At 48.3% G+C, this 23818-nt stretch overlaps 2 protein-coding genes across 6 annotated transcripts; one reads left to right on the top strand and one right to left on the bottom strand.

The window, feature by feature from the left end:
• Nucleotides 1-2668: 2668 nt before the first annotated feature.
• Nucleotides 2669-4762, bottom strand: FOXC2 (forkhead box C2). The gene has a single exon (XM_053271277.1). It carries the CDS (start codon nucleotides 4613-4615, stop codon nucleotides 2996-2998), a length of 1620 nt encoding a protein of 539 aa, XP_053127252.1. The 5' UTR covers nucleotides 4616-4762; the 3' UTR covers nucleotides 2669-2995.
• A 4966-nt stretch (nucleotides 4763-9728) lies between these two features.
• MTHFSD (methenyltetrahydrofolate synthetase domain containing) lies at nucleotides 9729-22990 on the top strand. Of its 5 annotated transcripts, none has more exons than XM_053271625.1 (8): nucleotides 9729-9866; nucleotides 10803-10906; nucleotides 12059-12172; nucleotides 14113-14226; nucleotides 15923-16013; nucleotides 16744-16856; nucleotides 17339-17464; nucleotides 20940-22990. In XM_053271625.1, the coding sequence occupies exons 1-8, from the start codon at nucleotides 9833-9835 to the stop codon at nucleotides 21486-21488; spliced, it is 1245 nt and encodes a 414-aa protein (XP_053127600.1). In that variant the 5' UTR covers nucleotides 9729-9832; the 3' UTR covers nucleotides 21489-22990. The 5 variants fall into 5 exon arrangements, with proteins under 5 accessions (XP_053127600.1, XP_053127599.1, XP_053127601.1 ...); XM_053271624.1 differs by lacking the exon at nucleotides 12059-12172 and adding an exon at nucleotides 12210-12323; XM_053271626.1 differs by lacking the exon at nucleotides 12059-12172.
• The last annotated feature ends 828 nt before the right edge of the window (nucleotides 22991-23818 follow it).

The following is a 23818-nucleotide window of genomic DNA, read 5'->3' on the forward strand; positions in this document are numbered from 1 at the left end:
AACAGAATTGTTCTCCTTTACAGAAGTGGAGAGAGCACAAGTTGCCACAGACCACCAGAAGAGGTTTTATAGATACTCCCTCTCCTCCACACACGGGTTTATTCAGGCTTTTGCTAGAAGTCTTTTCCCACAGCCCCCAAACACACCGCCTCTATATCTCTTCTAAAGCCCTCTTCACACGCGTTATTCAGGCCACTTACAGTCTGTGGACGATGTATAGGATCCTTGATCCCACACAGTTATTTTCTCATTGTATTTGACTCACACGCTGCGCTGCACGTGATTGATACACTACATACGTTTGAGACGGGTCCAGCCCCCGTGTCGACTTTTACAAGGAACACAGGAACAGCCAGTTAGAAAACGCGCGGGCTCCTCCAACTTAACGTGGGAATAGCACTAAACACTACTCTTTTGTTACGAGTTTGAGTTGGCAAGCAGAAAGGCATCGAGATTTGTGTAGAAGAGAGTGCGGGGAGGGGGACGAAGATCTGGAAAAGCAAAGGGTGATCAAGACCAAGTTAAAAGGAGAAGGTAGTTAGAAAACAAGAGTTTCCCCTGCGTGTTTTTAAGGGTCGCCGAGTTCCAGAATTTTAAAGCCCCGACTCGCTGCGAAACTCTTTTTGAACTACAATATGCGGAGACTCACATTTTTCTAGTTGAAAACTCAATATTATTACTCCCTATCCTCACACGTTAATTTAACACCAGCGACTCAAGGCGAAGGCGGCCACGTACCCGCCGAGCTAAATGGAAGTTACTTCTGAACGAGCATGCTTAGGATCGCGCGCAGTAAAGGCGCAATTCTATTTACGTCGCCGAGATAAGAAGTACGTTCAATTCAGTTGTATGGGACATTCTTCCAAGGCAAAATGAATAGGAAAGTCCGGTCCTATTTAACTTAGTGGGACTTACTTCCTGGTCAGCTTTCCGAAGGTCCAACACTGCAAGGCGCAAGTTGGTGCGAATCGAAGCAACTTTGCGTGGAAGCAAGATCAACTGATTTCAAGCTTAGAGGTTGCTTCCAGATGCCGCGCTTTGGGATCGGGATCTCAATTCGGATCTACTGAGTTCGGGTTGGGAAAGTGACGCTTTCTGCCTTTCCCTGGAAAAACAGCCACGTTAATTTCGGGGCTGGGGAAATCGCGTCACGTGTGGGTTGTGTCGTCAATATAACAATAACCATTATTGTTGTTCTGTTTATTCTCATCGGCCTCCCGACTTCGAATGTATGGCTATTTCCCGGGCTGTCAGTGTGTCTTCTGCCTTCCTGCTCCGAATTCGTTTAAAAAGCAAAACATTAGAAAGAGGAGTTGGTGGTGAGGGGGCATAATCTACAAGAAGAAACAGAAGTATACAAATACAAAAAGGGCGCGCCACGGAATTAATCGCTTTTCAGATTTATTTATTTTTACACTTTGGGCCTGCTTTTGGAGTATTTTTAGATGTTTGTGTTGACTAAATTAAGGTTCACTCCGGTTTATACTCCTGGACAAGAGAACAACTCTGTGGGAAGTTATTCTAAAGCCTGTTTTCAGGAGTGACCGCTGAGGTTTTAATTTCAGTTAGGCAGGTTTACTCAAGAGTAAGTCCCATGCCTTTCAGTGTGGCTTACTCCCAGGGAAATGTGCAAAGTAGTTGCAGTCCTTGGGTGGAAACAATTTAGAACGTAGTTTCATAACTGACCCTAAAATCGGATTCTGAATTTTCCTCGGAGAGAGGTTAAATGAAGACTGTCTGGGTTCACACAGTCCCTTTCTATCCCGCGTCAGCTGCGTCTAAAGTGACGCATTTCCAGCCATGCCCCGCGGTCTGGTACAGTGGCCTGCATTTTTCAGCTGTTCCCCCCATTTTCTGGGCTCAGTCGCCTCCTTATAAGCTGCCTTTTCATGCCTGATATATTCAGCTTTGAAAATATATCAGGAGCACTGCAGAAAATCACACAGAATGCGCCAGGCTTTTGAAGAGAAATAAACAGCACGGATTTATTTTTTTTTCCAAGATGAGTACAACAATTAAGACCACATACGACAAACAAAAAGTGACGTAGGATTAAAAAGAAAATTGTTTTCAGGATGGATTCAGAGTGGAAGTCTATTTTACAGAAATAACACACTGCCATTGCTTCGTCTTTTTTTTAAAAAAAAAAATCCTTTTCTGAAAGAATGAGATACTTTTGGTTTTCTCTTCCTCCCTTCCATAACGTCCCAAGGGGAAAAAATAAATTATTCTTATATATATATATTTATAAATTTATATAATAAAGTAACTTTATAAGGATAAGAATTTTTGGTGCGTATTTGTACACACACACAAAAGAAAAAGTAAGACGCTTACTTATAATTAATTTGACAGCTGGAAATAGACGGGCGACATGGAGGAAAAATTAGGAATAAATCCAGTGAACGCAACTTTAAATATTATATTAATGGCTCTCCACATAAGCCTGATTAGAAATCCACACATATTTACAACACAATCGACACAATGTCCAAAAAAACCCCAAAATACCAGCCCAAACATCCGGACACATTTTTTTTTAATATATCGTATCTATATTTTTTCTTTCTTTTCAAATATAAAATTGTGGACTTGGCGTGGTGATTCGCCATGGCTTAACATTGTCTGAGATCAAACCCCCCACCCCCCAACCCCACACACCCCTCCGTTTAGCATTTAGACTTTTGCCACTGTCTGAGACTGATCTATTTTTCCTTAGTTCAAAAGACGCCTCCTTTGTGTGCGTTTCAGGTCGAGCTGGCAGAAGAACTGTGACATAACATTCTTTTTCTGTCCGTAAAACTCTATTGACTCTTTGAGGATAAATCTACCCAGGGTTTTTGTTTTAAAGAGGCGGTTAAAGCAAAAGAAAAAAAAGAAAAGAAAAAAATCCTCCCAAGCCGTCTGCAAAGTGTTCTCTGGAGCCAACTGTTTGGTTTAAACGCCCCTGACTCGCTCGCGCGCGTGTGTGTGTGATCGTGTAAACAGGACCAGGTTAATACTTAGTGCAGTCATAGGAATAAGGGGTGGTGTGGCGGTATATGGAGGGCGCGGATCTATAGGGGATCTGACAGCTGGGATTGGTGCTCACCTGTGGATCGCTCAAGGCCGTCGAGGTCTCTATCCCCAGCCGGTGGGAGTTGAACATGTCCCGCACGTTGGGGAAACTTTGGGGCTGGGACCCGAAGGCGTGGCCCGAGAGGTGGTGGTTGAGCTCCGAGCTGTGGTTCAGGTACCACGAGGCGGCCGTGGCTTGCCCGCCGCTTTGGTGGTGAGGAAGAGGAGGGGGAGGGTGGTGGTGGTGGTGGTGATGGTGGTGGTGATTGGGCGTCAGGGCGCCCTCCTGCTGCTGCTGCTGCTGCTGCTGCTGCCCCCCCGACGGGGCCAGGTTCATGGAGGTGGAGAGGGGCGAGGAGGTCCCGTTGGCTTGCTGCTGCTGCTGTTGCTGGTGATGGTGGTGGTGGTCGGAGATGGAGGCCGCCTCGTCCAGGGTGCTGGGCACGCACATGTGGGCGCTCCTCTCGCCCGTGTAGAGGCTCATGGCGCGCATGCTGCACTGGTAACTCCCCGCCGCCTCCCCCAAGCCCCCCTGGCTGCAGGCCTGGCTGTAGACGGAGGGCGGCGGCTGGGCCTGGCTGTACCCGAGGGGCAGCGAGGCCACCATCCCGGCGGCCCGGGCCCCCCCGGGGCTGAGCTCGCCCGGCGGCGAAGTCCGCAAGGTCATGATGTTCTCCACGCTGAAGCCCGACAGCCCGTTGGGGGCGCCCGGGTGGTGGGGGTCACCGGGCAGCGAGCTCTCGGTGGAGACCGACGGCGTCGAGGCCACGCTCCGCGGGCTGTCCTGCAGGGCGCCGCCGCTCTCCGGGCTGAGGGTCTCCACCTTGGTGATGATGGGCAGGTCCGGTGAGGAGGCCTCGCTCTTGATGACCACCTTCTTCTCCGAGGGGGCGGACGCCGTCGAGGAAGAGGAGGAGGCGGCGGCGGAGGCGGCTTCCTTGGCGGCGTCGGGCGCCTTGGGGGGCTCCTTGAGGTGCCGGTGGTCCCCGCGCAGCGCCTCCTCTTTCTCCTTGGAGACGTCCTTCTTCTTGAAGCGCCGTCGCCGGCGCAGGAAGGAGCCGTTCTCGAACATGTTGTAGGAGTCCGGGTCGAGCGTCCAGTAGCTGCCCTTGCCGGGCTTCTTGTCGTCGCGGGGCACCTTGACGAAGCACTCGTTGAGCGAGAGGTTGTGGCGGATGGAGTTCTGCCAGCCCTGCTTGTTCTCCCGGTAGAAGGGGAAGCGGTCCATGATGAACTGGTAGATCCCGTTCAGGGTGATCTTCTTCTCTGGCGCGTTCTGGATGGCCATGGTGATCAGCGCGATGTAGCTGTAGGGCGGCTTCACCAGGTCCTTGGGGGCCGTGGGCTGGTGCGGGTGGTAGGGCCCGTAGGAGCGGCCCATGCCCGCCGCCGCCGCCGCGGCCGCCGCCGCCGCGTACTGCTCCGGGTGGCCCGAGTAGACCCCCATGGAGCCGGCCATGCTGCCGTAGGTGCCGGCCGCGCGGTAGTAGTTCTGCTCGCTGAGGTAGGGCACCACCCCCAGGGCGTTGGGGTCCGAGACGGAGTAGCGAGCCTGCATGGCGGGGGGCTGCTCGGGAGAAGAAGGAGGCGGCGCGGCGGGAGGGGGGCGCAGAGCAGGCGAGGGAGAGGCAGAGGCCCCCCAGCCGGGCTCTCCGGTCGCCAAGGCGCCTGCCCTCCTGCCCAGAAGAGTCGCGCTTCTCGCCTTCCCCCGATCCACCCGCTCCCCAGCCCCTCCAGAGCACCACTTCCTTCAGCCTTCCTGCGCCCAAGAAGAAAGTCAAGGGCGGCGCTCCGGTTCCACGGATTCCTGGGCAGAAAGCTGTAGTTGTCCGCCTCTTCCTAGAGCCGCTGCGGAGGCGCCCGGGGCGAGGTGGGAACCAAACCCGGGCAAAACAGGCATCTGTTTTTCGCAGGCCAGGGCAGAAGACGGCAGCTCGCAGAAAAGGGGCTCTCTTCTGGCCAGGCAGGCAGGCTAGTGAGCGATGGGACGGCTGCCTGCAAACTGGCGACTACGGCGCGCTGGCAGTCCCGTGGCTGCAGAGCGAAAGTGAAGCGCGAGAGCAGCAAGTAAACAAAAACAAGCGCTCCGAATCAAAATAAACTGCTCCGGCGGCTGCGCGCGCGCCGCTCCGGAGCGGTGCGCGAGGGGGAGCCTCCGGGAAGGCCCGCGCGAAGCGAACTCCCCATCGAGGGCTTGGGAAAAGTTTCAAAAGTTTCCGTGCAGAAGGCCAGTTTTGACTGCTCGCTGGCCACGCCTCCGCCAGCCAATCGCAGCGCGCTCTGGGGAGCCCCCAGCCAATGGGCGAGCCGAAGGAAGGCGCCGGCAGGACGCCTCCTCGGGGAGGGCTTCGAGGTTCGGCGCTGGGGGAGCGGGCAGCGCTGTCGGGCGGCGCTCCCGGGAGCCCAACACCGAGCTCCTCTGGCGGGCCAGAGCAGCAGGGGTGGATGGGATCGCTCTCGCTGGGGCTGGGATTTGTGTTTTTTGTCTTTTGATTTTTTGTGGGGCGGCTAAAATGTCATTTTTTTTTTAAAGTTTCAAAAAAAAAATAATCCGTCGAGTTTGAAGCCCCAAATCCTGGGTGTTATAATGAGGGAGTGCCGAATTAAAACATGTTTTCTTGCATGCCCAAGTGTTTGTTTCTAGAAACACATACAACAGATGTTCACTCTTGAAAAGTTTTGTTTTTAAATCAAAATTTCTCCTCTTCCCCTCATTTATTTTGAAGAATCTTTTTTTGTTGTTTTTTGTTAAGCCCCCCAAATTGTGTTTCGCCCTGACATTTAGAAGTTTCTTTGGGATGGGGAAGGAGACCCCGCGGTGAATCTGACACGGGCCTCCGAATTGCGCTTAGTCTTGTTTGTAAAAGAAATTAGAATTCTCCCCGATTTCGCGAATGTGCTTGCACCTCGATCCTAAACGCCTTTTCACACCTCGGTTCTAAATACCTGGAATTAAGTCCCAGAGAGTTTGTTTAGGGCTGGGATTTCCCCTGAAATGGTTTTCCGTCAATATCTCTCCAGCTTCCTTGCAAGTTAGGTGTGTTGAAGAACTCCGCAGATGCTGCACTCAATCAATTTAGATTTATGTATATATATAATCTTGAAACAGACTGAGCTGGATTCGCGACCCTTCCCCCTCCTTCTCCGTCCAATGCTTTCTCTAATTAATCTATTAGAGGCAATCAGACTCGGTTAATTAGGGACGCGAGTCCGCAGCCAAGGTGAGATTTTTTTTCCCCCCTGTATTTCCCGACATGGCTAGTAGAATTCCATTAGCTTGATTGGTGGGGGTGGGGACACGCTGAATTTCAGAAGCAAATGGACGTGGGGGGGAGCATTCACACTATTCTCCTTTTCTCCCCACTTCTTAAAACAAGAGCTACGAAAGTTCTAACAGGGGATTTTATTAACCCCGCAAAAAAATTCCCACTGATTTAACTTTCTTCTTGTATTGAAGTGGTTCTGCAAAGTTGCTGTCGCAAGTTTCAAATATTGCAAGCTTCCAGAGAGAAGGCGAGGGAAGAGTTGGTGATTTTTATGCACTTCGGACTTTTCCCGACATTTTTCACACACATTTGATATGCAGCCCGATCCCACACATGTTTACTCGGAAGTAACTCCATTCATATTCAATTCTAATGCACAGGATTGCAGGAATTGATTGCAGTCCATTGATTTCATTCTAACTTGCCTCCCCGCAAAGTGAGTGTGCATTTATAATCGGAGATGAAGAATGTTGAATTTCTCGAGAAGATTGGACAAACTGCTGAGACAGAAAACTATTACAGAGTCTCATTTGTGAAGGTATTTGGAAGAGGAATCTAAACTCTGTCATAAAATCCATGAAGAGAGGCTGCGTTTTTTGGACCCATGTTCCCTATAACCATCTGATATGGTTCCTAGACTGGATTATTAGGGGATGGAGAAGGTATAATATTTGGAACTGAGTGGCCGTCAGTTTTGTGGAAAGGGTAGAAAAGTTAACTACACCGAACTGGAGGAGAAATGGACTTTGGGAAGAATAAATAAAAGACCATTTCTAGCTGGTGCTAATCTGTAGTTTCCTGGGACACCCTTCTGGCGAGAGCTTCCAGAACACACGACTCAATGAATGAGAGAGAAAACGGAACATCCCAAGAAAATCAGCTTCCAAAATACAGGGTGATGTGATAAAATTCTTGTATCTTGTGAATTACACTCTAGTCCACGAAAGCTTATCCTAATGTGTTACTCTTTCACAAGCATCCCTTTTGTTTTTATTAACATACAGGAGGAGGTCAGACAAAAATGGAAAGAGAATATTTCAGGGAGAAGATTCAAGGAAATGTTAACTATGAAATTAACCAAGGGCATACTAAAGTTTAACTGATGCCTCTAACTAATTACATTACTTCTCTTGATCCAAAAAATAATGACAATTAAATTTGGTTTCCCAATATCTTACTGAACATAACCGAAAATATGAAGTTGTTTAACCCAGGGATCTCGTACTCAAGCGATGTATTCACAATCAATCCACAAAAACGGGTAAGGACCGTTTTATCATGTGTCAAAAGCAGAGACGAGATGGGAGCAAAAACCCTTTTCTGGAATGATTGATCCTATTTTCTGTTCCTTTGTCCCCTTGCTGAAGTCCCTAGAACAAGGCTGTGGTACTAAGTTATTAAAAATAGAGGTAATGAGATTTATGTAGGGTTTCCGATCAATAAAATGATTTTAACGTGCAATCCTAATCATGTTTCCGCTGAGCCCAATGTGGTATACCGCCTAATAAGTATGTTTAGGGTTGCAGTGTACAACAGACTTCTATAAACACAGTGTTTAATTATTTCTTATTTTACTAGTTTTGAAACAGCAAAATCTTTAATTACCATATTGTAAAACAGGGGAGCTGTAACGGAAAGGAAACCATTTACTGCACTAACTAGTCTTAAAAACCTGTGGGCAAGTTTTCCAGTCACACAGAACGCTTCTTCGGATTTAAGTATTCGGATTAAAATACTGTGAGCAAGCTTTCCAGTTATACAGAGCGCTTCTTCGGGCTTAAGTAATCGGATCAAAATAATATGCATATTTTTAAAAGCAGGTCTTTCATACCCAGGTTGATATTTACCTTTGCAAGTTTGCATAGACCGCTTTCTGAGTTCCCTTTACAATATTCCCATTGCTGCAGCGTCTCCGGGGATAATGATGCGCGGTCCTCGCATTGTTTGTCAGAAAAGACAAACAGCGATAAACCCAAATGGCTTTGTACTTTGAAGCAACCTGTCCAGCGTTCCTGGAGAGTCAAGCTCACTCTCTGTAGTTTGGTGCCCTCTATCGGCGGAACGGGTGAATTGAAGGTTGCCCTTGGAAAACCTTCGGTCCATGGGAAGGCGAAATGATGCGAGCGACATCTGGTGGGTTAGCTAGAGCAGCGCAGAAGATTATTGCAACCGCAACAATATACAGTATATCCTATCCTGCTCTCCCTCCAAGGATATGTTGAGCATCACAACAACCCTGTGAGGTAGGTTAGGCTGAGAGATATAGAACTAGCTCAGAATCACCCAGAGAGTTTCATGGCTGAATGGAGATTTGAACTGGTCCGAGTCCAATACCGAGTCCTTGGTGCCTCCATCAGCAAAGCTGGACTTTAGGGAGCAAAACCGGGATAGATGCTGGCGTGATACTAGCAGGAACTACCAGCAGCTAGAGCTGATCATAAGGAGGCATGTGCAGAAGGTCCCGGGGAGAAAGGATGCTGGCTGGCTGAAATTCAGGGGAAAGGCTGACTGGCTGCTGCCAGACAGAGTAGGCGGGACCGCTGTTGAGCGGGTAAGCTGGAAAGTGCCCTGGTAGGGCTGGGAGCCTGGAAGAGATTCCTGCCTGAAGCCTTGGAGAGCTGCTGCCAGTCAGTGTATAGACAATACTGAGCTATGGTCTGACTCAGTATCATCAACAATACCAACAACAAATATTTATATACCGCTTTTCAACAAAAGTTTCCAAAGTGGTTTACATAGAGAATGGATGGATGGATGGATGGATGGATGGATGGATGGATAAATAAATAATATGGTTTCCTTTCCCCCAAAGGGCTCACAATCTAAAAAGAAACATAAGATAGACCCTCAGGACTGTCCTTAGAGAGCCCTGGAGGGGTGCGGGGTCCAGGGAGAATCAGCCGGTGCAGGGCCCCCTTCCAGTTAATTCTAATGGAGGTTAAAAAAAAAAAAAAAAAGCGGGGCCCAGGACTCACCGCACGTGCCATGCCCTAAGGACAGCCCTGCAGACCCTAGCAACTGGAGGGATACTGTGCTGGGGATGGATAGCGCCAATTACTCTCCCCGCTGCTCAATAAAGAGCATCACCACGTTAAAAAGGTGCCTCTCCGCCCAGTGAGCAAGCAGGGGGGTTTCAGGCCGTTTCCTAGGTCCCTCTGAACCAGGGGTCTGACTCAGTAATGTTCCCGGCTCCTTAGTGTGCGCCTGCCACGGAAGGAAGCCCGTCTGGACAGAAAAGCCACGGCAAGGGCTTTTTCACTCGACACACGTGGTGGCACGCATGCTCTTGAGCGGCTCAGGCGAGCAGCAGCCCTTTGCCAGATCTACGGCTCCAACTCCGCCTCTTCTTCCATTTGTCCCTTTTGGGTTGCCGTAGTCGGCGAGGAGGAGGAGGAGGAGAGGAGGAGGAAACAGCAGCTGGAGGCAGGAGGAGGCGGGGCTACAATGTAACTGACTAGAACGCTGTCACTTCTGACGCTGCTGCTGCTGCTGCTGTCAGTGGCCGAAGCATGCAGGCTGCGGAACCGCCGGGGAGCAATGCCGGTAAATCTGCTTGAAAAAGAAAAAGTGGGGGGCGGAGAGTTATGCAACAGGAAGGGAATGGCGGTGGGGGGGGGTCTGGTCTGGTGGTAGCAAGCATGACTGGTCCCCTTAGCTAAGCAGGGTCCTCCCTGGTTGCATTTGAATGGGAGACTAGAAGTGTGAGCACTGGAAGAGATTCCCTTTAGGGGATGGAGCCACTCTGGGAAGAGCAGAAAGTTTCAAGTTCCCTCCCTGGCTTCTCCAAGATAGGACAAGATTTTAGAGAGGAGAGCTGGTCTGGTGGTAGCAAGCATGACTTGTCCCCATAGCTAAGCAGGGTCCACCCTGGTTGCATCTGAATGGGAGACTTGATGTGTGAGCACTGGAAGATCTTCCCCTCAGGGGATGGAGCTGCTCTGGGAAGAGCAGAAAGTTCCAAGTTCCCTCCCTGGCAGCATCTCCAAGATAGGCCTGAGAGAGATTCCTGCCTGCAACCTTGGAGAAGCCGCTACCAGTCTGTGTGGACAATATTGAGCTCGATGGACCAAGGGTCTGACTCAGTATAGAGCAGCTTCCTATGTTTAAAAAAACCCAGCAATGTTCTGTCCAGGCACTGCAAGCTGGGAGCACCACGATGCCTTTAAAGCTTTGGGGTTTTTTTTAGAGGTTTTCTGGTATTTTAAATTGTTTTAATCATGTTAGTTTTAATGGTTTTTTATGTTGTGAACCGCCCAGGGACTTTTTTGTATAGGGTGGGATACAAATGTACCTACTAACTAAAGCTAACTAAAACTAAGTAAGTAAGAAAGACACGCAATCACAAATTCCAAAACAGATTGGAAGCAGTTAAAAGAGTTAACTGCTGAAGTCATCAAATAAACTACTGTTGTTTAGGAAAATGTAGACATAGATACACCCTGACTTCTTTTGTCCTCCTTTTTCAATGCCCTGTATAAGGAGTTTCCAAGTGGGACATCCGGAAACAAATTTGGGATTACATGGAAACAAATAACCTGGCTGATTTCCCAAGACCCGTCCATCACCGCATTCCCAATTTCAAGGTAGGGCAGCCTTCTCCAAGGTGAGAATTAAAGCACGGAACCTCCTTTGCAATCCAGATGTGGATACCACTGAGTTTCCCTCTGAACAGTTGTCAGTGTGGAGGAATGGGTTGAGTGCTGGACTCTTAATTTATAATGTTCTTAAATTGGCACATTAATATTTTTTTAAAAATTAAACACATATTAGAACGATATCAAATGTACTGCATACCAACAGCACTGACAAATAAAAACCAGAGCTAAATAAATGCATAGAAAAATAAATAAGAACATAAGAACAGCCCTGCTGGATCAGGCCTGAGGCCCATCTAGTCCAGCATCCTGTTTCACACAGTGGCCCACCAGATGCCTCTGGGAAGCCCACAGGCAAGAGGTATGTGCATGCCCTCTCTCCTGCAGTTGCTCCCCTGCAGCTGATATTGAGAGGCATCGTGCCTCTGAGGCTGGAGGTGGCCTATAGCCCTCTGACTAGTAGCCGTAGATAGACCTCTCTTCCATGAATCCACATAGTGGGTTCATCATAATAACAACCATAACAGGGGTCATAACTCAGTAGCAGAGCTTCTGCTCTTCATGGAGAAGGTCCCAGTTTAGCATCTCCAGGTAGGGCTGGGAAAGACTCCTGCCTGAAACCTTGGAGGAGTCTATTGACAATACTGAGTTGGATGGACCAATGGTCTGACTCTGTATAAGGTGGCTTCCTATGTTTTGAAGGCTGCTGTAACAGTGTGCTTTGTTGTGCCAATATACAATAAAACATCTCCAGTGTTTAAGACAACTATTACATTTCTGTCATCCCTTTCTAACGCTCATCTTGGAAGTTAATTTTGCCATTATGGCAAAATAAGAAGAAAGAGAGAAAGAATTTCTTCCTACTCATTTACATTGGGAACAGCCCTTAACTTCCTGTATTTTGCGTAGCAGAATCTGACAGCTGCAAGCATTTAGACAACTAATGCAGTATATTCCTTAGCTAAGCTTTTCATGTAGCAGAATTAAAACAATAATAATAATGGTAGCATCTAAGGCTTCCGCTTCTTGCCATTCTGCAGTTTGCAGAATGTGGAATTTGGGTAGCATCATGAAAAGGTTGCTCTTCTTTGGGACGCTTTGAAGCAGCCCCTGCTGATGAGATGCATCTCACCCAAACAGGGTGCATCCCAAACCTGTGCCAAGCTTCCTGATTTACAGGAGTTCCAGAGGGCCAAGACTGTTAAAGTCAACCCTGACGCCCCTCAGAAGAACGCCCGCTTTTTAACTCTGGAAGTGAGTATGCCGAGTGTCCATTTTCTTGCCAATGCAGGGATCTCTCCTGATGAGTCATGCTGTCCAAAAGTGTGACGTGTTTGATAAGGCAAGAGAGGTCAAGGTGGATCCTGACAAACCTCTGGAGGGGATCCGACTAGCAGTCCTCCAGGTAACCACCCTTTCTCACTCAGGGACACTTTGTGTGGTCCCACAGGGCTGACGTTTGCTTCAAAGGATGTTTCAGCAGTTGCAACAAGCACAGAACTCTATGGCAGGGGCAGTCCTTTCATGAGGCAAGGTGAGACTGTTGCCTTCCCAGCAGCTGGTGTTCTCAGGTAGACTATGTCTGAACATGGCACTTCTATTTAGCCATTGTGGCTAGTCGCCTCTAATATTTGTCTGATCCCCTCTGAAAAGCATCTGAATCGGTACCAACAAGCATCCCATCTCGTAGCTGCCAGTTCCATAAATTGTGTGCAAAAGGAGAGCTGGTCTTGTGGTAGCAGGCCTGAATGGTCCCCTTTGCTAAGGAAGCACCCTAGTTTGCATTTGAATGGGAGACCACATGCATGAGCCCTGTAAGATATCCCTTTTAAGGGATGGGGCCGCTCTGGGAAGAAGAGCACCTGCCCGCTTGCATGCAGAAGGTTCCAAGTTCCTTTCCTGGCAGCATCTCCAAGATAGGGCTGAGAGAGAGACTCCTGCCTGCAACCTGGGAGAAGCCGCTGCCAGTCTGAGTAGACAATACTGAGCTAGATGGACCAAGGGTCGGACTCAGTAGAAGGCAGATCCCTGTGTTCTTATGTACCACCCACCAATTTCATTGGTTGAGTTTTAGTATTTTTGGCGCTTCCCGCCGGCCACAGGGGCCCTCCGAATACTCACCTGGCCGCGGAGCCAAGAAGATGGTAATACAGCTCCTGGGTACAGGCAAAGCCGGCTGGGACTTTCCCCGTTTGCCAGGGAGAGCCCGGACACTCAGGAACCCAGAGTTGGGCCAGCAGCATGGCCCAGCAGGTTGCCTCCTGGTGGCCGAGAGGAGAAGGCAGGGGCTCAACAGCTGACAAGACAGGCAAGAGCTGAAGGCGGGAGGATGCAGGCAGCTAGACGGGAGAGCGCAGAGTCAGGAGAGGGTGGCTGGGATTGCCCGGGTTGCAGGGCTTCATTGAAGGCTTGGATGGCCAGGGATGAGGAGGGCTGGAGAGTTGGGAGTGGTTTGGACCTAGAGTCACCCAGTGAGCCCTCTCCCTGATGGCTGGTGGAGCAACAGGGAGCCTGGGAATAGGCAATCGACCCCCTCCCCAGCACTCCCAAGGCCACCTCCCCAGCCTAGGAATAGGATCCGAGGAAGGGAGGCGGTTGGAGACTGTGATCCCAAGCCAGTGCGTGGCAGTGATTAGGACGACGATGGCTGCTCTTCTTCTTTATGTAGCACTTTATATATCAATGTGCAGGACAATGTGCAGAAAGCACAAGGGACCGGTCCCTGCCCTAAGCAGCTGACAGTTTAAAAGTCAACACAGGGGAGACCACAGAGGAGGCAGGAGAAAGGCAGGAGGGGTCGGCGTTGGTTTCACTTACACAAGCTTAGGCTTAATATCAGTTGAGTATAGAGAACCTAATGACGCAACGGGGAAGTAACTTGCCTAGGGAGCAAGAGGTTGCTGGTTCCCCTCTCCCTGATGGCTGGTGGAGGGGTAGGGAGAAGAGGAATAGACAATAAACAATCGACCCCCTCCCCAGCACTCCTGAGGCCACTTCCACAGGCTATGAACTGGAGCAGAGGAAGGGAGGTGGTTGGAGACCGTGAGCCCAGGCCAGTGCGTGACAAGTATTAGGAGAGAAGGAGAAAAGCCTCTCTCTATCCATGCTCTGAGCCCACGCATTTGGCAGATGTAAAGGACGAAAACCAGTGTTCCATCTCCTGGTTCTCACTCCTTGCTCTCCTCTTACCCCAGGCCAGGAAGACGCTCTTGGTGCCAACCCCACGGCTGCGAACCGGACTCTTTAACAAGATCGTCCCTCCCTCTGGAGCGGCTAAAGACATCCTGAGAAAGTGTGCCACCTCTCAAGTAGGCATCAGAAACCACTCTGCGAGGGGAGAGGAATCTGGTTTCTCAATTATGTTTCATCATAGAATGTTAGAATTGGACGGGACTTTGGAGTAGGGGTGGTCACAAACGGTTCGGGCCGAAGCAGTTTGCCTCGTACCGGGGCCGATTCAGAGGTCTGATCACGGACTAAATCAGGCCCGGTTTGGGTGAACCAGTTTGGTACAGCAAGGGGCAGCTGGGTAGGCGCAGCGAGAGAGGTAATAAACTGCTTACCTGACCGGCACAGCTGCTGGCCTCCCTGGCATGGCCCTGAGTACACTCCTCCCTCCTTTACCAAGGCACTGGCTCAGTGGCAGCTTGGTAAAAGAGGAGGGAGCACACTTGGGATCACTCCAGGAGGGCGAGCGGCAGGGAGCGGCAGCAATGGTCACTGCACCAACCGGGTAAGCAGATTTTTACCTCTCTTGCTGCCCCCCACCCAGCCTCCCCTTATCCTTGGAATGGTCCCCCATCTTGTAAAGGGGAATCTTCACTGGATTCCCTAGGTAACAACCTGGGCAGAGAGCTCCTTGACTGACACTGGATTCCCCATTACAAGTATATTGGCCACATGAACCGGTTCAATCTAATGGACCGGACTGGACGGTCGGTTCGGAGCAACGTGGTTTGGTTCGAACTGGTTCAAATTCGAACCGAACTGTGTTTTTAAAATTTGTGCACACCCCTACTTTGTAGGTCTTCTAGTCGAACCCCCTGCTGAGTGCAGGAAACTGCTTCAGCATCCCCGACAGGTGACTGCCCAGCCTCTGTCTGAACACCGCTAGTAAAGAAGAGTCTACCACTTCATGAGGCAGGCTGTTCCATTGTCAAACAGCCCTTACAGTTCTTCCTGATGTGTAGTCTGAATCCGCTTCCTTGTTGCCTTCGTCTGAACCTATTCCAGTTTCTCAATGTCTTCCTTAAAATGCAGACCCCAGAACTGGACACACTGTTCCAAGTAAGGTCTGACCAGTACTCATGATTTCTACTGTCCTCCAAAAGCCTTTTCAAGACATTGCCTAGTACAGGGTAGAGAAATGGTATGCTTTGACATGGCTGTGCCTATCCAAGACCAAAGTAATAATACAGTAAAGATAAAGTGTGTCGTCATGTCGATTCCGACTCCTGGCGCCCACAGAGCCTTGTGGTTGTCTTTGGTAGAATACAGAAGGGGTTGACCATTGCCATCTCCTGCGTAGTATGAGATGATGCCTTTCAGCATTTTCCTATATTGCTGCTGCCCGATATAGGCGTTTCCCATAGTCTGGGAAACATACCAGCGAGGATTCGAACCTGCATCTTTCTGCTTGTTAGTCAAGCATTTTCCCACTGCGCAACTTAATACCGTACCTCCTGTTATAGTGATTAATTTGGCCTGTCTGCTTACTCTGTTGGATCTTGAAAAGTGGTGCTTTGGTGCCCTCTAGTGTTAAAGTGCATATGAGTGTTGTGGAAAATCCCACTTTACCAGCCTTGGGATGGGATTTCTTTCAGCCCTGTGTCCCGAATCTTCTAAAACTCCCCGAAGAACAACTTGGCAGCCTCCCAGGAACCAGACAGAGCAGGCTGTTGTGGACACAGGAGGCTTCTGTTCTCTCTTAACAGACGGAGGGGAATTTTCAGCTGGCATGACATAATTTCTCTCCTCTCCCTGCTCACTATTTCCCTTTTCCAGGGTGTCAGGGATTACAGCGTGCCTGTAGGGCTAGATGCAAAGGTGCACGTGGACCTGGTTGTGGTAGGCTCTGTGGCTGTTTCTGAGAAAGGTACGTGTCCGAACAGCATGGAACTTGAAGATGTGGCCTTAGCCAGAAGCAAGAGTGATGCTAGAGCAGGGATAGGAAACCTTGAAACAAGGGAGCCCGGTCAAGCAAGGATGGAGTCCAGGAACAGACCCCAAGGTCAGGGAAGACAAGTAGTCAAGCCAGGGAAAATAGACACAGTGCATCAGGGCCAAGAAGACCTTGTAACTGAGGCAAGACGTGCTTAAGACAGGAAATTAATTTCACCAATTCAGTTGTAAGTGTACCCCGGGACTGGAGAATCAAGAGTCTCCCGCTGTGCAGCAGACTGCCACAAGGGGCAGCAGCATGAGGAGAGCTGGTCTTGTGGTAGCGAACATGACTTGTCCCCCTAGCTAAGCAGGGTCTGCCCTGGTTGCATCTGAATGGGAGACTTGATGTGTGAGCACTGCAAGAGATTCCCCTCAGGGGATGAAGCCGCTCTGGGAAGAGCAGAAGGTTTCAAGTTTCCTCCCTGGCTTCTCCAAGATAGGGCTGACAGAGATTCCTGCCTGCAACCTTGGAGAAGCCGCTGCCAGTCTGAGAAGACAATACTGAGCTAGATAGGCCAATGGTCTGACTCAGTATGTGGCAGCTTCCTATGTTCCGCAGCCCAGGCAGTACCTGAGAGCTGCTCACACAGGTAATATCTCTGGGGTCATTCCTTACTGTGTCCTGGGGGTCCTCACGTTCTTGTTTTTGCCGCTGCATCTAGGCTGGCGGATCGGGAAAGGGGAAGGCTTTGCGGACATGGAGTACGCCATGATGGTCTCCATGGGGGCTGTGAAAGAGGACACGGTGGTCATCACAGCTGTTCATGACTGCCAGGTACAGTTTGTAAGAAGGCGGTTTTCTCTCTGAAGGAACAGGTGACTGGCTATGTGCAAAACCTATTGCTGAGAAACTGTTAGATAAATGTTTCTAGTTCATGATGCTTATGCTGCATCATGTTTAACTTCTACAACTTAAGGGAAAGGAGAAAGAGCCAACAAGCCCCTGAAGCTGGGTGGAATCCTCTGCTGCCAAAATCCCACTTTTCCAAACAGGGTGGCTTCTTTGAAGGTTGCCAGGAAGAATCTTCTGCTTAAAGTTTCAAGGGACCTGTGTTGACTGCTGGGACCAAGTGAAAACAACAGAAAGATCTTGGCCCTGGGGAAGGATGTTGCTGGATAAGTAACACTATATAATGTGCCATGTGGAACCATCATCTTAATCCTGCTTCCAGTTGATTTCAGAAGATACTTGCCGTCTCTGCCACGCTAAAGGGTCCTAGTGTGTCACCGATGACTTGGCCTTTCTTCTTTCTGTAGGTGGTGGACATACCAGAAGAACTGCTGGGCAGCCATGATCTAACTGTGGATTATATTCTTACCCCAACGAGGGTGATTGAGACAGGCTGCAAGCGTCCAAAGCCACAGGGAATCCTGTGGTACAAGGTAGGCAACATTGTACTGGGGACGGCAGGTGTGAGAGTTGTCGCATTGCAAACGTTTCTGGGAGAATTCACATTAGATGCTCCATAAACAAATACAGTGGGCAGGATCCAGATTATTGCAGAAAATATGGGATGCTGCAAGTCAGAACCTTGGTCCATCTAGCTCTGTATTGTCTACCCAGACTGGCAGTGGCTTCTCCGAGGTTGCAGGCAGGACTCTCTCTCAGCCCTATCTTGGAGATGCTGCCAGGGAGGGAACTTGGGACCTTCTGCATGTAAAGCAGATGCTCCCATCCCAAAAGGTGGCCTACATGGGTCTCCCCTCCAGGCACTGACCACACCAAGACCTGCTTAGCTTCAGCAAGGTGGCTATATTGTGTGCCTTCAGACCATGCTCAGGGACCCAAGGCACTTCCATTTAAGCCCTATGTTCAAAACCAGAACAAAAGGTGTTTCTCCATTTTTATGCTGATGGGTGGAAATGAAATATTGCCAGCAACAGAGAACAAAGATACAGTAAGTGTTTGCTAGTGGACATGCCTCCACTTGCCATCTTGTATTATCAACCAACTAAACTGGGTGCTTTTTAAAGGTTATCCTCCTGAGTATCAAACCGATCAATGATGACGTCTCTCTTGTTTTTATTATTTGGGGGGATTTATACCTCATCTTTCCTGTTAGAGGAAGCTCAGCTAACAAAAGGCAGCTCACAAAAGTGTGAAAAAATAACACTGTGAATCAAATTAAACCTATCAGAATAAAACCACTGTGCAAAATGTAGCAATAAAATTAATTAAAGCACAGTAATTAGAGAGATAGAAAAGACAGCATAAGTAATCAAAGGCCTGCTAGAAATGCCAGGCCTTTCGCATTCCCCCAAGCCCAGAGAAGCTGGTTCTGATAAAGTGAATGCTTTAAAAATACTCATCAGTTATTTGACAATGATGATTGTAGGCCGAGTAGACCGAATTTTTTGTTCATCCGTCAAATGCCCAACCCAACTCGTATCAAGCTTTGTGGCGTCACACCTCCCCAGTTGGGCAGGCAGAGAGATGTACAGGAACATGAATGGGACCTTTGGAAGACTGGTAGTCGATGCTTAAAGTGACAATTCTACCAGAATCCCCAAATCAACCTTTGCAGGCATCTCCTCTGGTTTCCTTCCTGATATCTCCACGGGTGTCTCTTTGGTGCCACTGTTTGCAGGCTTTGGGATCTTGTCCCTCTCTGCCTCTTTGATCGTCTCCCCTTCCCCTGTCAGAATTTGGCCTCCATAAACAGTTTCGGGGCCATCTCTGACCTTCAGCTGTTCCTCTGCTTCTAATAGCAAGGGATATCTGGGGAGATCTGGCAAAAGCCACGCACCCTGCTGAGGAGGGATCCTTTCATCTTTCCATCTCCGTGCTGCTTTTGACACTCCGGCAGACAAGATCAGCCTGCAGTGAAGCCTGTTTCTCAAACTCCTGCTTCCTCTTGAATGTCTTCATTTGAGAAGGGGGGGGGAGAGAGAGAGATTAAAGACAGCAATCCAGCTTGGGACCAAATAGACGCCCCTTTGCCCTCAAGATATAGCCATTTGCTCTTTTCGCCAGCTTGGTTTCAAATGTCCCTTTCTAGCGCAGAACTGCTGTTCGGTCTCCCTTGCAATTGCCCCAGCTAGCTTGATGTTCTGCTCTCTTGGTTTTTTATTGTATTTTTGGATCTTACAAAAGCACACAACTTAACATCCACTGTCAGACACTGTCAGACTTCAGAGGTGGTGTTACTTTAATTTCCTGCCCCCGGAATGATTTTACTGTCTATTACTTTTTAATGCAATCCTTTTTATGTCCTTCTATGCCTTTATATGCTTGCATGCTTTTTTATGACTTTTATGCCTTTTTATGCTTTTATTGACTTTATCTTTTCCCTGTACTTCATGCTGGTCTATGACCGTAATAAAGATTGATTTGATTTAGTTTCTTGCACCTGATAAAATCAAAGGACTGCAAAGTCAATTAAATCAGATTGAGTAATTTAAGAACAATTGGGGACAACATTTTTTTCAAAACATAGGTATTCATTGGTTTTAACAGAAACACTTGGATGAAATGTAGATGGCGGGCATAATTCAGAAGAGGTATCTAGCCTTCCCTCTCACACAGACACAGGACAGAAAGCCTCTTCTGAAAATGACCCTCAGCTATGACTTTGTGGGTGGGGGTGATGGGGCAGGAGTTGTAGTTCAACATAAGCTGGAGGGCCAGGTTTGCCCAGCCCTGCTCTAAGGTCGCAAGCAGGAGACCTTCTCAGCCCTGCTCTCTGACTGGGCTTCTTCTAATGGAAAGGCTTCAAGGTCAGGTACCACATAGCAGTCAGAGGGTGAGACCCCAGAACAAAATGGGTGGGTAGGGTGTCTTCAGAGAGAGGGCATTTTTCCCATGTTCAAGCAAGGATTTTTCTTTTGTGTCTACGATTTATCTAAACAAAGGTTCCCGATATATATATGATATATAAAATAAGGGATCAAATCAGACTTGTGGAGCGCAAGGCATTTGTGTTGGAAGCCCAGGAGTGATCAGTTATGTGCAAGCAAGGGTGGAAAATCTGTTTCTCCTGTTTGGTTGAATTAGCATAACATTTGTCTGCATTCCACAAGGAAAGATGACAAAAACCAGCAAATGATTCTAAATTTGGGCTCTGAATGGGTGGGTAGCCAGGGGGGCGGGTGGGACATAGACAAAATGGCGCCAGCTCATTGGTGCACTGGTGTGTGATGTCATCAACGGCTCTTCTGAGGACTGGCCACATGGCTGAGAACATGGAACCTTCCTTGGAGTTGGCAAATACTCTATTCTAGCAATTTTCTGGAGCCTTTGCCATTTCTCATGTCACAAATAATTGGCTTGGGACCACCAAGCCTGTTGTTAGTATTATTTTTAATTGTATACACTCAGTGCTGCCACAAGACATTTTGCTCCCTGAAGCTAAGCATCAGGCTCCCCTTTTCCCTATGAAAACCATACCCCCCGTTTCTGCCTTCCTTTCAAATTTCTCCCCGCTTCTTCCCTTTTCTGTTGGGGAAGGTAGAGCAGAACAACATGGGCCTTCCTCTGCCATCCAACTATACAGATGGGAGTTGGGTGGGCTACTGTGCCATCCCTGACAACTAGCCCACAATCTACTGCCTGAAGCAACCTGCGTCACCCTGCTGCATGATAGGGCGGGGCGGAGCTGTATATATTTGCTGTGTGTTGTTATCTCTTATCAACTGACAATGATGTTGCAGTGATGCTGTTGGGAAGAGTGTAGAATGGGTCCACCAACTTGGGTCCTCAGATGTTGGGCTACAAATCCCATGATCCCCAGCCACTGAGCCTAGGGATGATGGGAGTTGTAGTCCAACAACTGGGGACCCAGGTTTGAAAACCCCTAGTCTACGTTTCAGCCTTTCGGTAAAGGGAACAAATCCTTATCCCCTCATTCTAATTCTTTAGATCAGTCATGAAACATTGGGGAAGATCCCTATCCTAAAAAACCTTCGCTACCAAGAGAAGCAAGCAGGCAGGGACGTCACCCTCAAAGACGAATGGCCAGATGTGGCAGCAGCTGGCAAGGCAGAAAGGACAGCAAGCAAGATGAGGCCTGAAAGTCCTTGGTTGCAGAATGAGACCAGCCTGGCACAGGCCAGATCTGGGGAGGAGCCTTTATTTGATCCATTGCACCAACCTGCTTCACCGACTACAGTGTACGTGGGCAACATCCCTCCAGGCACCAGAGTGAGAGAATTAAAAGATGCCCTCCGAGAGCGCCATGCAACTCCCATGAGACTCACGTGGCAGGGAGCCCAACACCTCGCATTTCTGAGTTATGATGATGCATCCACAGCCGATGAGGCCATCGAGGCTTTACAGGGCTTGAGCATCCGAGGTTGCTCTCTGCGCATCGAGCTGGCCAAGAACCAGCGCAGCAAAATGTCGAACAGACCCCGACAGGCTGCGAGAAGCAAAGGACAAGCAAATGAAGATTTTGGGCATGGCCAGTGAGAAGCTCTTGGTGTACAGGGAGGCTTTCTCTTCAGGAAAGCATTGACGTGAAGAGTTAAGTTTAGAACATGCACACAGATGCCTTTGCAGAATAAAGCCAATATAGAGTGTGTGTGTGTGTGTGTGTGTGTGTGTGTGTGTGTGTGTGTGTGTGTGTGTGTGTTTCTTTGTTTCCTGAAAACAGCCTGGATTTTGGCTGAACTTTTTTTCTAAACAGAAGCACTTTTGCAAATGATCCCAGGCAAAAAGTCAAAATAAGCATGGAAATGTTCTTTTCTGAAAGGGGAAAAAAAAGCATTGGAAATATTTTTCATAGCTCCAGGGTGTACTGCTAAGTATACTCTAAGTGCATTAGGATGCCCCAAGAGAGGCGGACGTTTCATAAAGTATTAAAGAAAAGTTTCTCAAGGTTGTAGAGGGCTCTAGACAGAGCCCCATAGAATGTGTTGCCGCTCCCACCCCCAACCCACCCCCCACTTCTTTTTCTGGGGAAAATAAAAGTTAGCAGCAGTGGCTCTGACCCTCAGCAATAGCAGAAAAGGAAGAGACATAATGGGAAACTGCTTCTTTCCTTTCTTCGCAAGCTTGCTTCTTTCACAGCTAAAATGCATATTAATCCCAAATTGCTCTTGCATCCAAGGGGATGTTGGGCCTGTGCTACTCTGTCACTGGGGTTATAATTCTGTGGGCTTGGGAATCAGCCCCAATGAACACAGTGGGGCTTACTTCTTCATAAACATGCGTAGGATTGTTCTATAAAAGAAGGTGGATGTGGCATTCCACAGAGTGCAAGAGCATTAGTGGTTGAACTTGCGTGACAGAAGTTGATGGAATCTTACTGCACAGATGTGCGGGGGGTGGGGGTGAAGTACATCATGTTCCTTGTTAAAAAAAAAAAAAAGACCTTCCTCTTTCTAAAGGTATTTCGACCGTTGCAATTTCAAGAGGCAATTGCCTTCTTAAAAGATTTCTGCGACTTTGGACGTGTTTGGATTACAGAAAGCAAAGTTTTCATCTCCAAAAGGAAACAATTACTCAAGCTGTTGATATATGGGGTCATTCCTTGCTACCGCATGTAAACAGGCACTGCAGTTTCTATTGTACATAAACTCCTGGTTCCTTGTAACTCCCTGGAGAAGCATTATTATATCCTCAGCTCCAGGTGTGGGGTTGCATTTGGATCATTTTGCTGGGAGATCCTTCCACAGAAAGGAGTCTCCAATAGCCAGGAGCTATTTTTGACATTTCAGAATTAATGTCCATTCCAAACTATAGTGGGAGTCAAAATATTAAGTGCCAGGAAACCTAGGTGAAGCTCCAGAAATCTTCTTTTATTTTTTAAGCCTAAATGAACTTGTACAATATGATTTAGGAAAAGATCTCTCTCTAGCAACAATCTCCTAACATCTCCCAATTGTTTTAGGTATCCTGTGTTTACAAAATATGTCTGTCAGTGCCACAGGGTATAATATTTAATAAAACATGAAATCATATTTTTAAAACATTGTGACTACCTTTGCTTTTGCAATTTCCTTGCTTTTGAGTAAACTTGCATGAGATTGGTCGGTAGGTTATACGTTTTGCTTCTCAGAATCACCCGTTCTACAACTGGCCAGTAGGGGGCAAAGTTGGTATATCACAACATTCTCCTTAAGAAAGTTTGCTTAAATTCTAGCTCCTTCACATTCAGAGATGTCTCTTTCCCAATGCGCTTAAAAAAATATTCCCTCCACCTCTTCCCAAATTATGGAAGTCATCAACAAGACCACGGCTGATGGGTTTAAGTCTTCAACATCCATTTTCAAAAGGAAAAAAATTGGAATTTTTCAAAAATCCAAAAAAGGTTACCTTTAAACTGTGGCCAATGTCGCATTTGGGTAAAATTGAATTGCATTGCTTTGCTCCTGTGTGGACTGATAGCATCATAATTTCTCTGTAATTTATCTGTGTGGACTGAAAGATGATGCAAGCTCATTTGTGCTTTTCAGCAGGGGTGTCATTATGGGGTGACCCATGGAGCATGGACCCCTAATAAATTGCACAGAGACCCAAATTTGATCAGCCACCTCCCTCCTCCATGACCTCTTCCAGAAAAGAAGTGCAGCAGTCCCCTGCTAACTGAGCAAAGAGGCTCATTTTTGGTGGTGCTTCTCTTTATTGAGCAGGGGGAGAGCAACTGGCCCTATCCATCCCCAGCACAGCATCGCTCCAGTGGCTGTTGCTGACATCTACCCTATGTTTCTTTTTTTTAGATTGTGAGCCCTTTGTTGACAGGGAGCCATTTTATATATTTCTTTACTTTATTTCTGTGTAAATCACTTTGGGAAACT

This window comes from Hemicordylus capensis, chromosome 9 (genome assembly GCF_027244095.1).
Source record: "Hemicordylus capensis ecotype Gifberg chromosome 9, rHemCap1.1.pri, whole genome shotgun sequence".
Taxonomy (NCBI): domain Eukaryota; kingdom Metazoa; phylum Chordata; class Lepidosauria; order Squamata; family Cordylidae; genus Hemicordylus; species Hemicordylus capensis.

What these genes read in the sequence shown, in the direction of transcription:
- FOXC2 (XM_053271277.1), bottom strand. Translation starts at nt 4,615, where the DNA reads ATGCAGGCTCGCTACTCCGTCTCGGACCCCAACGCCCTGGGGGTGGTG.
- MTHFSD (XM_053271625.1), top strand. Translation starts at nt 9,833, where the DNA reads ATGCAGGCTGCGGAACCGCCGGGGAGCAATGCCG. An exon ending in ACCGCATTCCCAATTTCAAG is followed by an intron (nt 10,907 to 12,058) that starts GTAGGGCAGCCT and finishes TCACCCAAACAG; the next exon opens with GGTGCATCCCAAACCTGTGC. An exon ending in CAGCTGTTCATGACTGCCAG is followed by an intron (nt 16,857 to 17,338) that starts GTACAGTTTGTA and finishes TTCTTTCTGTAG; the next exon opens with GTGGTGGACATACCAGAAGA.